General features: G+C 40.9%; 1 protein-coding gene across 3 annotated transcripts in view; it reads left to right on the top strand.

Annotated features, from left to right (window-relative positions):
• Positions 1 to 17,631, top strand: part of TKT (transketolase) — a 32,916-nt gene that overhangs the window by 3,792 nt on the left and 11,493 nt on the right. Inside the window, exons 1-7 of one of the 3 annotated variants that reach the window (XM_066613689.1) lie at positions 1,840 to 2,874; positions 4,756 to 4,873; positions 5,530 to 5,643; positions 6,174 to 6,271; positions 10,667 to 10,858; positions 12,503 to 12,621; positions 15,430 to 15,623. In XM_066613689.1, the coding sequence (XP_066469786.1) occupies positions 4,790 to 4,873; positions 5,530 to 5,643; positions 6,174 to 6,271; positions 10,667 to 10,858; positions 12,503 to 12,621; positions 15,430 to 15,623 (801 nt within the window). In that variant the 5' untranslated portion in view covers positions 1,840 to 2,874; positions 4,756 to 4,789. Of the gene's footprint in view, positions 1 to 1,839; positions 2,875 to 2,894; positions 4,874 to 5,529; positions 5,644 to 6,173; positions 6,272 to 10,666; positions 10,859 to 12,502; positions 12,622 to 15,429; positions 15,624 to 17,631 lie in introns of those variants that run through there. The other 2 variants (XM_066613688.1, XM_066613687.1) reach the window with 2 other exon arrangements.

Raw genomic sequence — 17,631 nt, 5'->3', positions numbered from 1 at the left:
CGAAAGTCAGATTTCCAATGGGAGCTTCAATAAGACTTCTGCATAAAGATGGGTAATGATGGCTAGAGTTTGGAAGTGATGGGCCATTCAGAGATGAAAACTGGAACTGTTTAAATACTGATTCCATGTAATAAAGTTCCATGCTGCAAACACATGAAATTGCCATATAGCAGTCTCACATAGTTCATTTCTGTTTTCATCTCTGGTTTACAAACCTACTTCAAACAACAATTGTAAACTATGGTTTACAAACCTACTTCAAACAACAATTTCCAATTCTGATCTGCCAGACAGCAGCTAACCATAGTATCATCATTCCAAACTCAAAGGTACTCAAAGACACTCAGGGCCCAATCCTATCCAACAAACGTTTGAGTTGGGGGGGCCATGGGCACTACCAACTCCAGAGCCCAGATGAACCCAGATTTGCTGGGTGGGTAGACCTGGGCTCCCACCTGAATTTGGGGCCCAGATCTACCTGCTGGGTAGACCTGGGCTCCTATTCCAGCCAATCTTGCCGGTGCCCCGCCAAGCTGGCATTCCCCTGGCACCCAATTTTGTTCACCATCCCGGTGGGCACCCTTCCCTGCTGGCACAACAGTTTTGGGGGGGGCCATACACCCATGGCTCTCCCCTTGGATCCACCCCTACCTCAGGGCTGCGTTGCAACTGCATCAGCATTGGGGAAATTGGATAGGATTTGGTTCTCAGGTAATTGTTCTGCAGTTGCACTGCAGCAGAGGCCTATATTTACCTCTGGCCCTGCTCTGTGGTGTACCTCATGGTTTAGCTTGCCATGACAGTGAATGATATTTTTCTACTTATGTCCTCCAAATCAAATAACTGTGAAAAATAAAGAATTGATGATGGCTGGTCCCCAGCTGTCCTACCCTCCTTGCCCTGCAGCCTTAACTTAACAGCAGTTTTGTGGTTTTGCCTCATCCTTTTACTAATTGGTGCAGACCTCATGTACAGTACAAGTACTTCTGTCTTGCTCTGGAATGATTCACGTTTGTATTTTAGTGTGTGTGTTCCACTGAAGGTAAGGTGGTGGGTACAGTATTTACCAGTGTTTGTACTTGGTATTCTTTAAGCTACGCTTGGGCTGCAATCCTATACACATCTACCTGGGAATAAGTTCCACTGAACTCAATGGGACTTTGGAGTAGATATGCATAGCATTGTGCTGTTACTTATTGAGTGCTTCCAGCAATGATTGAAAATAGTTATTTTTAATTCCTTTCGGCCATTTTTGCCGTTGCTTATTTTTTCCTTGCACCTGGCATATTTTTGCCTATGCAGCTGTACTTGCTGAGCCGGCATCTTTGTATGCAGCTCTGTTTGTTTTGGTGGCTGAAAAGTGCTTCTGTTGTTCATACAAACAGTTTGACCAGAACTAATAGAGTTTGACTATTAGAGGCCTAGAGATTTGATTTTTTTGAAAGGACGAAAAGAAAACTGGCTATTATGTGGTTTGGAGAAGTATAGGCAGCCCTCTCCTAACTTGCTCTGGAACAGGCAGGCTGAGTGGCCTGTGCTGTATCCAGCGCAAGATAGGTGCCAGCTAGACTGCATGTTGGGGTGAGGGGACATTTGCCCTGTGTTATGCCCCAGCCATCCCTGTGGGGATACTCAGATCTGTGCCAGTGAATTTGCTGATGCAAATCCAAGCAACTCATGCAAGGCTGATCAGGCTGGAAGTGGAGGTTAGGATTTGGCCAGTGCTGCTACAGTGAATTCCACCTCATTCTTGGGCCTGATCCACTTCTTGGTCCACCCACCCTTGCCCAAAAACACCCCCCCCCCGAATTATCCACCTACCACCTTCTCCCACTCCCTTTGCCTGCCCGCCCAAGCTGGTACAAATGTACCCCTCTGGGTCTGGATCTGATGCCAGCAGGCTGGCTTGAGAATAGTCATGAAACATGCTCTATGGCACATTTGCGACACTTTTAGGCAGGCACAGGGGGCCTGCACCAGCTGAACATGTCTTTTGAATTATGCTCTTAATTTCTTAAGATACACTGCAAGAAAGTCTTTAGATGTAAGCTGCATTTTAATAGTTTGCATAGAGATAAACAATTCCATTGTTTTTATTTTTTTTTAATTGGGTCTTTGATATTCAGTTTCAATGTAATTTTAAAGCCTTTTTAGTTGTAAGCCATGCCATTTGCAAATTTTTGAAGGAAATAGTTTAATTACGAAATAAAACTGATAAATCCCTAGCATAATAAAAGAAACTTTAGAATTTTGATCTAGGAGCATAGTTTGGCTTGTAAACTGGATGTTGATTATGGATGGAGACTGAACTTTAGTAGAATGCGCCACTAAGCACTGTGATATCTCTTTTAATTTTGAAGTCCTTTCTCAGGACATTTAGTAGAAATTGCATAGTAGCAGAACTTACAGTTTTTAAAACACTTGGTATTTTGCCATCAAAGTTTAAATATTGTTGGCAACCTTCAGTCTCGAAAGAACAAGTCTTTCTTTTTGGTAACCAAGGTTGCAGTCCTAAGCAGACTTCACGTTTTTGTCACCAAGAGTGGTTGTCTATATTTTCTATATTTCCTTGGCTTTTTATTAATATACTTTAGACCTAGCATTATACTATCATGTTTTTAAAATGTTAAAATAATAGAATTCTTGTTTCATGCTCAAAGTTAAGTTCTGTACATTGAGCTGAGAATGGCTGCAGTACAGTAATTCGTTTTGTCTGTAAAGCATATCCTTTTTGTTGTGGTGGTGAAGAATACTTATGCACATTTTCTTTTCAAACGTTAATTTATTCTGTGTTTTAATTTTGTGTTTATTTCCACATGTTCATCAATAGGTTTGTTAACTTTTCCCCCAGAGCAGCAGTTCTTTAGAGAGATGGTTAAGTATAAAGTTCATAAGATTTAAGGAATGAAAGCCTTAAGCAAGCATGTAAGGTTTATTGATTAACTGACATGTAAATATTTACTAATACATGTTTGAGTTGTGACTTAAACCTAATTATTTTAATTCTTTGTGTGCAAGTACTTACTAAGGGAAACACTAATTTTTATTCCACATGTTTTAAAGTCATTTGCATGAGTTTAAGAGATTAACATGAGTGCTGTTTCCAGAGGGATTTGTGTTAGTAAATTATGTTTAATTGACACCTTGATAATACAAACATTGTGTAAAGACTTGAGTCCCATTGATGTCTAATATCTTTCATATCCATGTGTTAGGCATTATGGTGTCAAAGTGTTAACATGCATGAAAAATATTGGAAATAGAAGAAAAATGTGCCATGTGTGATAAAGCCCAACAAGCAGACTTTTACTCTAAAAATAAGGTTTCTGGCTTTTAAGTATGTCACTGAAGCAGCTGTAATAAATAAAGCTTTTGTTCCTGAATCAAAAGATCACATTATCAATGGCTTTTAACTGGCGATCATTAAAACTGATCTTTTGTGTCACAACAGTAAATGCCTGTGCAATTTGATTCTGATTCTATTAATGATGCTGCAATATTTTATGCTCCTGGGAAGATCAAATGGTGAAAGCCAGAGGCCCTGTTTAGAAAACAACGTTTATAAATATGTACTGGCATGTTTCCATCAAGGCTGTGTTTCATTTCTCTGTGTTTGAAGAAGCTGTAAATTGCAGCACAGGGTAATATTTGCTTTGTTGATTTCTGCAGTCATAGAATTTATGTTTTACAAGCAGTGGATAATTGTGAGTAGTTTGTTAATGAGATTAGACAGTAATTTGTAGAACTGTAAATTTGCAGTACTTCTCTGTTCAAAGATAAAGAGAGGCAACAATTTAAACAAGATAAATGTAAGAAGACTGAAAAGAAGGGGGATCAGGGAGGTGTGAAATCCTCAGTAGCCCTTGCCAGCAATCAAAAACCTTGACCATAAATTTTATTGAGATGTCTTGTGTTGCTTCTAAAAGATAGTAAGTGGAGCTCTTGCAGATGTCCCTAAGGCAGTTCCCTACTTAGGGAGAATCTGTCTCTTTCTGGTGCAAGTGGGGGTTCTTGATCAGTCTTAAAAATTATGTAGGGATATAAAAGAGGAAGAAGCAAACTCTTTTGCATTTTGGTGTCAAGTCATATAGTTTATGCTTGTTTAAACAAAACCTTACTTGTTTTTCTGGAATAGCTTAATAGTTTGGAATCCAGAATTTGAATGGCATATCTCCAGTTTATGCAGTTCTTGGTAATCTCTTGCAGTCTCTGGCTTGATCATTCTGGGAAGCAGCTGCAAGGCTTCTTTGCTATGGGGGGGGGGGAATCCTATTAAGGTGTCCCTTCACAATATCACTAAAATCCCTGTCCATTAACTTATGTAGGTCACAATTAAGGGTTTGCCTTTGCAAAATGTTCTACGGTTGGCAGGGCCTACAGCTCATGAAGAGGTCTGCCGATCTTTTGGAAGTGATGCTTATGCTTCCACCTACTAATAAGTGAATGGAAAGCGGTGTACTGTATAGACTCCATTAACACAGCAGTTGTTGATTCTGATCCCCTTTGACATTAGGTGAGAGAAGAATGCTCAGATGTTGCTATCACTAAAGCTTATCATTTAACTTCCACTTTGGACAAGTTGATCCTGTGCTCCCGAGCTGAGTGCAGCTAATGGACAGTAGGCTTAAGGACAGATTCATATATGCTTCTGATGTCATATTTCCCCATTGGCCACACTGCTGTCTCAGAGTATCTCAGAGAATGTGACCTGGCAAAAGGCTATAGTCGTAATTCTGCATTTGCTTTGACTTGCAGTCATCCTACATCATGTTGCAGTGCTGCAGAGATTATGTCTGTGCTGTTTTTCAATACCATGAAGTACAAACCTCAGGACCCCAGAAATCCCAACAATGACCGCTTTATTCTTTCTAAGGTAAGAGCTTCATCTTCTTAGGAAATGCCCTTTCAGATGAACTCATAAAGAGTTAAGATACATGGTTATGTCTTCTGACTGGTTTTGATCATGTACCTGTTTTGTTTTCTCATGATGTTCCTCAGCAGTAACTCAACACTTTAAAAGCAGTATGTCTTTGCAACTGTTCTTTCAAGATTTCTTTGATCACTCTTTTTACAGGAGCTCTGGCTCTACCTCTTTCCTCCCAGTATGCTCTACTCATCCTGTTTGTTTGAAACAAAATAGGCACAGAAGAAAGCAGTTGTGTCAGAGCTCCAGAGGAGGCAACCTCTAGTCCTTGTATTCAGAGCTCTTTTCAAACGTAGTAATATCCCTGTTCTTATTTCCCATTTTTTTCTCTTTTAGCTTTACACAAACTTGTCTCCAGTCACTTTCCTTCCATTGACTACTATTTTTGAGCAGTCTGCCATGCTGCCTCTAGACCTGGTATAGTCATACTCACTTTCGGTCCAGCCACTTATTTATTACTTGTCTTGTTATACGTACTTATCCTGCCTTTCCATTGCTTCAGATAGTTAACACAAATAAAAATACAATAAGAAATAAAATGTATTTTTATATGTTTATGATGATGATATTATGATGTTTAACTATTCCTCTGTTATTTTTTCTAGGGTCATGCAGCACCAATCTTGTATGCTGTTTGGGCCGAGGCAGGCTTCATCCATGAATCTGAATTGTTAAACCTGAGGAAAATTGATTCTATTTTAGAAGGGCACCCTGTGCCAGTGAGTATTGCAGCAGTGTGCCTATGGCAGAGTGCAGGTTTGCCTCCTGAACCTTGTATAGCAGTATTTTTACATGTCCTATATGCCTAATGATATTCATGATTTAGCTAAGAGTCTTGAAGTAATTCTTGATTTGGCCCTTGGTAAGTCCCTTTCCTGGGAGTAAGTTTCATTGAACTTGGTGGGACTTACTTCTGAGTAGACATGCATAGGCTTACACTGATGGTCTGAAGGCACTCAAACTTAATATGGATGGCTTGAGATACTAAAGGCTAAGTTTCTTAAATCAGGAAGAAGATTGAATGCCAGAGAATGGAATCTTCTCTTCTCAAACATTCTTTGAATGTTTCAGGGGATTGAATACTAGGGATTTCCTAGTAGGGATTGAATGTGCAGCCTGATCTATGCATATTTACTTGGAGAGTAAGTCCAGTCAATGTTCATGGGGCTGATTTGCAGTTTAATTCAGGGTTGCAGCCTTTGTGTTTGGTGCTGTATTCATTACGTAATGTTGCCTTCTTGTTTTTCAGAAACAAGCATTCACTGATGTAGCTACTGGATCCCTTGGTCAAGGACTGGGTGCTGCCTGTGGTATGGCCTACTCCGGAAAATATTTTGACAGAGCCAGGTAACGTTTTTGAGTGTCGTTCACCCTCCCAAAGTGTATATGGGATGAATTTAAGGAAATAAAATATAACTGTCATCTGAGCAATAGTGTGCCTCAATCAACTGCTAATCCCAAATGTTACTTCTGAAATTTTGGATTGTGTGTAACCAGCGAAGTGCTTCCTTTTGTAAGCTGGTCATTAACCAAAGAAACGGCAGGATCTGGTATGCAACTCAAATTGCAGTGATAAATGTATTCTCTGCTCACGTGTGTGTGAACCTCCATGCTTTTGCAGGAATAGTATTACTGTTAATGATAGGGGAAGGTGAACTGTGAGAAAGAAGTCTTTAGTTTGTGGGAAATGAGTTTTGCTCAAAGGTTGTTATGGAAACACAGCATTGTAGAATGAAAGTGGGTGTTGGTGAATATAAGGCAGAAGTATTCTGTTGTGCAACAGGGAATACAGGATTGCTCAAGGGGAATAGTGTTTGGTACATGTTTAATCCCAGCATGTAAAATGACAGTCCTGTTCGAACTGGCATGGAGAGCTTCATGCGGTGTCAAAGCAAAATAGATATCCAAAGGCAGGTCTGTGCTGGGGAAGTTGATGTATTTTATATGACAGTATTGGTGCATGAAAATCTGGGTTGCTGAGTAAATGTAATTTTAAATTGTACACTTCACTTGCTTGAAAGTGGTTCTGTGTACAATGGTTGTCTGATTTTAATGTGACCTGGCAGGTGGTGTTCGTAGAAAGACTTTATCTCTGCTTACCGTTGGTGCTTGCTTGCTGCTTCCAGTAAAACTGGAGAGTATCCAAGATTTTGTGAAATTGGTATTTTAGCTAAGTGAGTAATCAGGCTTGCAGATACGTGTTTCAACACCAATTGTATTGCTATAAAAGCATGAACTAATTTCATCTGTATTTATTTTTCTTTTTTACTGATACCTTCCTATATTCTGTCCCTCCTAATTCGACATATATAATTTATAGACCAATGCTTGGGCAACATACATCTGCCCAGAAATAACCAGCCAGCCATCAAGTTTTTCAGAAAGCCACATTGGAAAAGCTATCACTTGGAGTTTCATTTGATTTGTAGAATTCTAAGGTTGGGAGATGACTAGAAGGCCATATAGGGTGCCAGCTCTTTATATTAACAGGTTCCTGGACGTTACAGATTTGTGACAGGCTGAAATTCAGATGGAGATGCTTTCCCAGCATGTTGGGTTGGGCAACACCACCTGTTAAATTTCAGTCTGCCAAGAGCACAGGCAGGAGAACTGCCAGCTTGTGTCTCCCTGCCCCAGATTCTTGGTAGCAACTAGATCTTGGGCTCACAACTGCTCTGTCTTCACATCTGGACTCTCCCAGCTTCTGCTATCCTGCCAGAAAGAACATTGTCTTTATTGCTTTGTGGAGTCAGCAGAGAGTAAAGGGTGCTTGTGCCAGGAGACTAGTGAACCAGATACTTTAAATTAACTCAGGCATGTACCACAGAGGAAGGGAAAGTTGGAGAAATGTATTGTCCCCCCTGCAATATGATAGACCATTGATCTTTCAGCATATGAGAGAGACAGATTCACAAAATGGAACTGTCACCCAGTTAAAGAAATCATAGATGATGTGATCTCCTTAATTGATTAAAGCTGTATCAATGTACAGTGGCCCCCACATATTTTGCTGGGCAGCATCTTGGAAGAGGCCTTTCCACTGTTTTGGAAGTACTTGTATTATACATAATGCAGAGTTGTTTAAAAAGTAAAACTCTGTTATCTAATTAGTCACTTTAAAATCTTTTGTATATTTAATCTATTAATATAATTGTACAAAAGAAAAATGTTGATGACCAAGGTCATTCTACCCAATGCTTTACTTGTGGTTCTCATGTGACAAGGGAAGTAGGAAAGCCACAGGATTTTAGGTGGGGATGGGAAGAGGAACCTTTTTGTCTGTAATAGACCACAATTGAGACATAGCTGTTTGGGGGATTCAATGTGTTCAGGACTTAAATATGTACAGTTGAGATGGTCTGTAAATATTTGCCTCTGCCTGGATGAAATTAAGTGTCACTTTTCTGAAATGCAAGTATTCTGCTCTGATGTTTGTGGAAATATTAATAAAAACGATCATTTTACAAAGAGGAAGAGGCCTTGTTAGGTAAGAGCTGTGCTTTCCCAGTGGCCTTGCTGAGTCACAGTGACAGGGTTTTCATAGGCATGTTCATGCCAGCACTTACAGTAAGATTTGTTGCTAGAGCCCTTTCTTTCTTAACATTACATATTTACTTTACGATAATTGGCATGAATGAGTCACACCCTTCCTTTATTCGATCACTTATAAGCAAACAAAGTGAGTGACTAAAGGAAGGGTGTGACTCATTCGTGCCAATTTTCACTTAATTCACTTAATTTTAAGGGGGAGGAAATAAAATATATTTCTGTATGTTCTTGAGAGCCCTGAATGTGTTCAAATAGTTTTCGGTACATAGGCTCAAATGAACAGGTTTCACACTAACAAGTTTCTTAACAACTGCAGCAGTTACAATACAGAAATAAAATAATATGGCAAACTATTTTTAGATGTTGTGTTTTGACTTTTAATAACCTACTGTTGAATAATGTTTGCGTGCAGACTGTTTTTCTGCACTGTTCATGAAGCTGAACAAAAAATGTCCCTTCAGGGTACATGTACATTATAAACCCAAAACCAATTTTAAGCTGAATTGATTCCCTTGATGGTCCCTCATGGGTTCTTAAAAACTATAGCTTTGCAAAGGGGCTGAGAATTCCATTAAGAGAGCCCTAGCTCCCTCAATGAAACAGTAATTTTCATAACTGTTTAGGAGGAGAAGCCGTGAGAACTGAGCATGCATTCAGAACGTGGACAGATTATGGGAAATAGATTTTGGCTAGTCATTAGGAGTAATTTAAGAACTGTAAGAGTTAAGCACTAGAAGAGTCTTAGTGGTAGAGTCTGCAGTTAGAAGAGTCTGCAGTGGTGGGCTGTCATTGAAGGTTTTCAAGCGGAGGCTGGATGGACACCTGACAGGGACACTGCAGGGACAGGTTGCCTGCACTGAGCGGGGTTTGGGAAACCTGATCTTCAAGCTCCCTCTCAACATTGTCTTAGCCAGCACAAACAAGATCTTTCTGATGTAGGCTTATTTTTTATTTTAAAGCAACTATTCAAAATAGGCTACACTTGAAAATCAAGATTCCATTAGAGGAAGTCAATATGGTTTAGCTAAAATCCAGAAATAACCTGCATCAACTAAAAGCCGTACGGTATTATAAACAAAGACAAGACTTACAGACCTTTTCAGCCTAACAAAATATAACAATTTTCTTGAGCTCTTCTGTGGACATGGTGGCAGGAGATCCATGGGTATAAACCCTGATCTGCCTCAGTCACATAGGGAGTGCCCAAGTATGTGTGCCAAGCCGGGGCAACCCATCCATTAGAGAAGGTGACATGGGTTGCATCAGTAACAGATGTGGAGAAGGCCAGAGAGCAGCAGATTCAGGTTGCTCTTCACCCCGAGTCTGCCATTTCTACCTCCTCCCTTCAGCTTGCCATGGATGCAAACAGTATTGATCTGCTTTCTGTCTGCTAAAAGCAAGTAGGATCACCTGGTTCCTTACCTTTTTCTAGGTGCAGTTTCTTGAAACACAGAAGTGCAGAGCTTCCAGTTTAATTTACAGGGACGCTGTGAATGAAGGAGCTCCATGAGCGAATGCATAGTCACTAAACCAAACCAGAAGTCCTTCACTTCTGTAATTGAAGAAACTGTGTGTGGAGCACAGTAAGAGGCTGCTTTTTTGGGAATTGTGCAGATGCAGTGGATTTGAGGCAGTGTTCCATGTCACACTGTATCAAGTGCAAGGACTAGTGTCAGGTATTAAGTGCAAGTGCATGGTATGCTAAGGCCTTTCCTTTCTATAGCTTCACCTCTCTGCAATCTGTTGCTCAAACTTTTTTACCCCCAACTGAACTCTGATACTAGAAGCTAACTTAGCTGGGAAATAATTGCCTGGAGCAAAGAACTGCTAGGAGGTAAGGTGTGGGAAGGTTTATGTCAACCCTAATCTTTTGCTCTCAACCTTTTGCTTGTCACCTTCCGTTTTCTCAAAATTGGGATAAATTGGTGCTTAGACTTATGAGTTGGCCATCATTGTTTCTACATGCAGCAAGAACATTTGATCAGAGGTAGGAAAAGAGTTCAAAACTAAAAGCTTTACATACTGGGCTTTGTAGACACAGCAAGTATCTTCATGCTTTGTGTTGAAAGAGTGTTGCTTAAGCCAAAATGTTTCCAGGATTAATTATGTATATAAAGAACGGTTTTCCCCCACCCTTTTCAGGAATTTAGGCTACAGAATATTTAATCCCTTCTTCTTTTGTTTGATATAAAGCTTTCGAGTTTATTGTGTCCTTGGAGATGGCGAATTGTCTGAAGGCTCAGTCTGGGAAGCGATGGCCTTTGCTGGGTTCTACAAACTGGATAATTTGGTTGCTATTCTTGATGTTAACCGGCTGGGACAAAGTGACCCCGCTCCTCTCCAGCATCATGTTGAAATCTACCAAAAACGTTGTGAAGCCTTTGGGTCTGTATGTCTTTGAGATTTTGTGTCTTGTCTCATTGCTATGGTGCCGTGTGCTATTTTCAAATAGAAGTGATAGTCTTAAGTATAAAGGAAAAACAGCAAGGAGTCTGGTAGCATCTTCAGGACTCATCAGTTTATTTTAGGATAAGCTTAGTGGACTACAAAATCTGCAGTAGGCAGATAATATGATACAGGGTGTCTCCAAAAAATGTACACATACTTTATAGTGTCAAATTTATTATTCAATAATTCACCCATATTCTATAATTCAGTAGTTTCCAAACTTTTTAGCATTGGAAACCCCTAAAAAATAGCTTCACTTTAGCAGCTACTCAAGTTTCTGTGGCTATAATGGTGGTTGTGCTGCAGTGCTGCCTCCCCCCCAAAGTAGCAGGTTGTTAAGCTCTTGGTACACATAGCCTAATCTGCCTTGTCAGTTTCATGACCCACCAAAATTTGGCTGTGACACACTGGTGGGTCCCAGATGCACAGTTTGGGATCCACTGCTATAATGCACACATGTACTGCATATGGCATACACAGAAGCAGTTGCTTGACCCAATTAGGCCCAGTCTTGTCCAACTTTCCAGCACTGGTGCAACTTCAGTGCTTTTGTAAGGGAATAAAAGGAGGCCTCTGTGACCGCCCCCTCACCGCAGATTGAAACGCACATCCTGTTGGTGTGGCTGTATTGGCACTGGAACGCTGGATAGGATTGGGCCCTCAGTTAATTAGACCATGTGCTCTAAGTGTTCCCTGTTGGTGTCTGTGCACTGCTGACATTGTTGAGGGATCTGCAGACCTCTACCAGCTTGTGTGCTGAGAGAGTCCCACGCATCTGTTCAGTCACATCCCTTAAATGTTTGTGTGTTTTAGTAACCCTTCTGAGCACATGAGGGTGTGCCTGCACTCTCACCTGAATGCTTGTCTATTCAGATTATCATCTGGGAACCAAGCCACGAGGGCCTTTTACTCCACACCATCATGCCTGCACCTGTACTGGTTTACCTACCTCACAGGCTCAGTGCTTGGAACACCTGAGAGTTGTGCTGAATATGACCATGTTAAAATGTGTGTACACTTTTTGAGACCCCTGTATAAACATGGGTATGAAAAGTTTCCATTTTCTAACCACCACAGAGCCATGAGATTTTCAGTAAGCAATTAATTCATGACATAGCATTATTTTCAGTCAGGACCATGGATTGCTCTCTGATTTCTTGTGGTGCTGCTGGGGTCCTAAGAACAACACAAGTACCTCCATGCACTCTAGGAAGTATGGGGCTTACATTTGTTTGTCAATCAGCATTTTCATGTGGCATGTGGTGAACCTCCCTTGAAATGGGAGACTTTTTCAAAGCTGGTATGGTATAGAGTGTTGCTGATCAGTGAGAGGGAGAGAGAGAGAGAAACATTCTTTCATATTCTTTTGAGCATACCAAATCTCATTAAATAGTTCTTTCAAACCTGGCCAGTCTAAACATCTTGCATCAAGAATGCCAATGGCATTGACTAGTGTATTTCATGTACTATGTACTAGTATAGTGTGTACTCTCACTTGTTAGGCTAGGAGCTTTGATTTTTGTTTTAAAAAATTGCTAGTATAAATTCTTTTAAAGCTAATCTGTTTGTTTGGATTCTTAGCTGGCATGCTGTTATTGTCGATGGGCATAGCGTGGAAGAACTTTGCAAAGCTTTTAGCCAGGCCAAACATCAACCAACTGCAGTCATTGCCAAGACTTTTAAAGGAAAAGGAATAACAGGTGATAAAAGTAGCAAAGTCTTCAGCTGCTGCTGCTGTGATTTTATTTTTGCTTGTATTTCTACCAGTAATAATATAATTAATTAGCATTTATACTGTGTTTTTGAGTTTTCAAAGTGTTTCACATACATTATCCTTTTGTAATTCTTACAACAACCCTGTAAGGTAGATCAGCAGTATAATTTGCACATTGTAGATGGGACCAGTGCCTGAGAGAGTGGCTTGCCTTAAGAACACCTAGGGCCAAATCTTTTCCAGTTTTCCATCCCTGGTATAACCGTGCCAGTGGGGTGTGCGCTGCATCCTATGGTGGGAGGGTAGTTATGGAGGCCTCCACAAGGTAAGGGAACATTAGTTCCCTTGCTTAGGGGCTGCATTGCACCAGCTCTGGAAAGTTAGATAGGATTGGGCCCCTGGTCAGTTCATAGCTGAAGTTTCATTTCTGGGCCCTTCTGTGTGGATAGTTCAGTCTCTTTGCCCCTGTGCTGTGTACATAAACCAGCCAGGTTTGATTAGTGAAACGAGATTTTTAAATATGACATGGCTTCCATGTTTTGCTCTAAGCAGCTTTTATATGAACCCTTTCTTTGAGTTTAGACCCCTTCAGCTGAATAAGAAACTCTCTTGAGTTCTGTATCAGAAAAATTGCAGGGTATTCAACAGTTACAGCAGGGAGAGGCTGTCACTTGCTGTAAGATAACTTGCTTTCCATGCAGGAGGTGCCAGATTCAGTTCCTGGCATCTTCAGGTAGGGCAAGGAAAAAGTCCTATCTGAAACCTGGAAGCACCACTGCCAGTCAGCATAGATACTACTGGGCTAGCTGGACTACTAGTCTATGTTCCCATGTACCTTGTTATAACACAGATATTGAGAGAGAGAGAGAGAGAGAGAGAGAGAGAGAGAGAGAGAGAGAGAGCGAGAGAGAGAGCAAATAAAACATTTTTGAAAATATAAATATTTTTAATAATAATAATAATAATAATAATCTGAATTCTAAAACTTCTTGTCTTGTAGTGTGCCTTAACAGTAGATTAATGTGGTTATAATCATACTCCCTTACCCGCTGCACAGTTAGCATATGAGTATTTGAATAATGGGGTACTATGCAGAAATAGTAAAAATGCAGGCCTTGTTGTGAGCATGACTCTGTTAATGTTTGTTAAGCTCTTTGTGCAAGAAACATGTGTAATACAAATGACAATAAGTAAAGAAAATGTTATGAAATAGAAGTACAGATTTTGTCCCAGTTTTGCAGGAGTCCAATTGGCTAATTGGGAGTCCGGTAAAGTCCTGTGTATGCATGTCCCAGCTGTTTCAATAGATTAGGAAATAGTTGCAATGCGCACATGTAGCCATTAAGAAAAAGTGAGATGTACAGTATTTGAATTATATATGCTCCAAGCTGTGGTGCTTTAGGAGAATTGAGAATAATGTGGAGGCATTAAAAAAAATAAAAAATCAGTTGCCAAATTTAATGAGATTTTATTGAGTGTGTTCTGTGCTAGCAGCTATTTACATTGAAGGAGGCTTGAGTTAGGCTGCAAACATCTTTTGTGCTGTCCCCTAGTGACCATATTATATAACTTTACATACTTCAGTAATAAGGAATAGTTTTCTGCCATTTTCTGGCATGAACCACAAGCTGTCACAAGTGGCAGGACATATCAGACTTTTCATAAGGCACCCAAGAGATATCTTTGTGCTTGACCTGTCGTCCTGGCATTTTGTGCCCATTAAATATTAAGCAAAGCACAAAGAACAATGCTGAAATTGAGTATGCAAAAGGATGTGGATTCCTCTTTGATCAAATACAAGATCAGTGGCAATCACCACAAGTAATGGATCTCTTTGCTACTCTGGACAAGCATGCAACAATATTGGGTTGTGCCACACATTTACATATTCTTTCTTCCCCATCATGTTATATTTTTGACTTTGTACATCCATCAGCTGGCTGAAGCCTTTTCAAAAATAGCTAAATAAACTTAGGATATTTGTCATTTTTCAGGAACAAATGCTGTTTAACTGGGCTGCTGCCACTCAATGAGACTTCTGTATGGCGAAAAGAATCCAGTATTTAGATCCTGTTACTGTGAGAGCTCAGTCTGTCTGATGCTCTTTCCTGCAGCAGAGAGACGTTTCGTGCTTGCAGAGAGTGCCTGCTTATTCAGGTCCTTAATTACAGAATACATAGCATGTCATTATTGCAGTCAAGGATATTGATTTGCTGATTTTATTTATTCATTTATTTAGGCTTATAGCCCATCCTGTTCCAAAGGTTCAGGGCTGGTATTGGAGAAATGAAGTATGATATTCCTTGTTGTACGGGCTCACAGTATTAAAAGCACTGAGAGACCAAGGCAGGAGAGCAACTAGAAAGGCAAAACACATGCATTCCAATTGGGTGCACATGGGTGCACGTGTTGCACTCATATTGGGGATTGCAATGGGGCAGGCGCCAAAGGAGAGTTTTCTAGAAATGAGGTGATAAGATGAATGAAGGAATTGCAATAATGGAGCTGGAGTGCATGTGGGAGAGGGGAGGAAGTAGGTTGCAGGAGACTATGGGAAGCGGAGATCAGGGGCTTGCCCAGCAGAAGGCAGTATCAGGAACAAGGCAGGCTGTGACAGGGAATGGAGGCATGGCTAGCACAAACTGGTGTGTAGATCATTGAATCTGCAAATATACCCAAGGAAGCAGATAGTGTTGTGGCATTAACTGAGAATCCTCACTGATTTTGTAACCTTACGAAATGGATTGTGGTTTAACGTCTTCATTCTTTAAATTGTTTGTCTAATAATCCTCAGGTATTGAGGATAAAGAAAACTGGCATGGCAAGCCTCTTCCCAAAAACATGATCGAACAAGTCATTCAGGAGATTGATGACAGAATCCAGAACAAAAAAAAGCTTTCTCCAGCCCTCCCCCGAGAGGATGCCCCAGTAGTTAATATCAGAAATGTAAAGATGCCATCTCCACCGAACTACAAGATGGGAGAGAAGGTACAGTGGTGTTTTCCAGCAGTGATGCTTGCTTTGCTTTGCTCAGAAATGCTATTAGTTCAATTTCCTGTAAATGGTGCCTGTTAATGGAAATACTCAGCGCTCAAGGGAGCAAGCTGTGGCCAGATGGGTTAGAGAAAGACTTGACCTGTCCGACTTCGCTCACCCAGGTGGTAAAGTGATATGGCCTCCCACACGTTCCCATCACCTGCTGCAACACAGATGAAACTAATAATAATAATTAATAATTTGGTATTTATATACCACCTTTCTGGTCATCAGATTACTCCTCTGACTTTATTCAAGGCGGTTTACATAGGCAGGCGTTTCTAAATCCCTCAAGGGGATTTTTACAACCATAGAGGTTCTCTCTTTCAAGAACCAACAACATTTCAGAATGGATCTTCCTGGTTTGGTCTCACTTCTGGCCTCCAGTTCTCCCACGCAGGCTGACAAGCAGCTCCATCTCTCACATGGAGGGCAACCAAGACGCTTCTTGCTCACACCAAGAGCAGGTGGAATCATTCCGCTTGGCTAGTCAGCTGCTTCAAGGTCTTGCCATTCTCAGCCGTTCAGGGAGCTGTCGTTGTCCTCAAACTGGCAACCTTCTGATGTTATCTTCGGGCTAATGGAGGCTCTACCCTCTAGACCAGACCTCCTGCCCAACTAACTATAGTTGTCACATAGCTCACTTGTTGCAGTATCAAGGAGAGGAATGTTAAGACTTTCCACCCTTTCCCCAATTTTCAACTTTGACAAGAATGAGAACTGCACTTGGGCCTGAAGATCAAAACCTTAAACAAATCCTTGAAAGATGCTAAAACAGATGTAACTTTGAATTTTAATCCAAATCTGAAGCTTGATCCATGCAAGACAAGTGGTCAGCAGGAGTGCTGGTCCAGGAATGAGTGTGTTGCTGATGGGTTTGCACCCCCTCTGAAAAAAACAATTATGCTGCTTGGGAGTGCTCCTGGCCCTGTTCCTGCAGAGGCAGGTGACAGCCATGGCCAAGACTGCTTTTGCCCAGCTGCAACCTTTGTTTGAGAAAGCATATCTGGTGCCAGTCACCCATGCTTGACAGAACAACACCCTATGCGGTGCCACCCTTAAAACGTATTCAGAAACTGCTAGTAGTTCAGCATGCTGCAACTAGATTGCTGATGGGAGCTGTGTTGGGTGGAGCTTGTCATTTCCATTTTGCAAGAACCGCACTGGTTTCCCACCCATTTTCAGTGCAGTTCAGAGTCCTTGTCATCACCTTGAAATCCCTATATGATTTGGACCCTTGATACCTTAAGGACTGCCTTCTGTCATATGAATCTACCTTTCAGCTAAGATCTTTGGGCAAGGTACTGCTCTGCTTGCCATTGTTGGGTGAGGCTTGGCTCACAGTGTCCTGTGTGGGACACACACAGGACAGAGCCTTCTTCATGACAGCTCCCCAGTTTGGAATTCCCTGCACAGAAATTAAATAAACCCCCTTGTTCTATGCTGTTAAAAAGATATTCAGATGGTCTTCCAAGATTTTGCTTGTGACTTATTGAGGTAATTTTTCACCAAACCATCATTTTAGTTACAAATTTGTAGTCATGATCTAGCATATACCTTGGACTCATGTTCCCCACCTTGCTTCCATTCCTAATTTAAAACAGACCACCATTTGTTATTATGTCCAGAGTCAGTAAGCTGTGGATTCCTGTGACAAATGTAAGTTGCTAGTGCTTGGGCTCTTTTCTAGCTTGAGGTGATGAAGGAATTAACTTTCTTTTCATTTATCTGCTTGGACACCAAGTCCATCCTGCCAGCTTCACCCAGTTTAACCTGGTAATGCATTGACATTGGTAGTTTGTGGGCTCTGTTTTCAAGAAGCATTCCAGCGCCATCTGCTGGGTGTTACTAGTGACTGTATCTATTTGAACAAGCTTCTGCTGTGTGCTTTCCAGCCAAGTTCAGGCATTTCCCATCAGTCTGCTCGTATTTTTTCTACTCACTGCTTTTCCTCCTTTTT

Source organism: Tiliqua scincoides, chromosome 2 (assembly GCF_035046505.1).
Source record: "Tiliqua scincoides isolate rTilSci1 chromosome 2, rTilSci1.hap2, whole genome shotgun sequence".
Lineage (NCBI taxonomy): Eukaryota > Metazoa > Chordata > Lepidosauria > Squamata > Scincidae > Tiliqua > Tiliqua scincoides.
The sequence above is the reverse complement of the archived record's forward strand: the minus strand, read 5'-3'. Positions and strand labels throughout refer to the sequence as shown.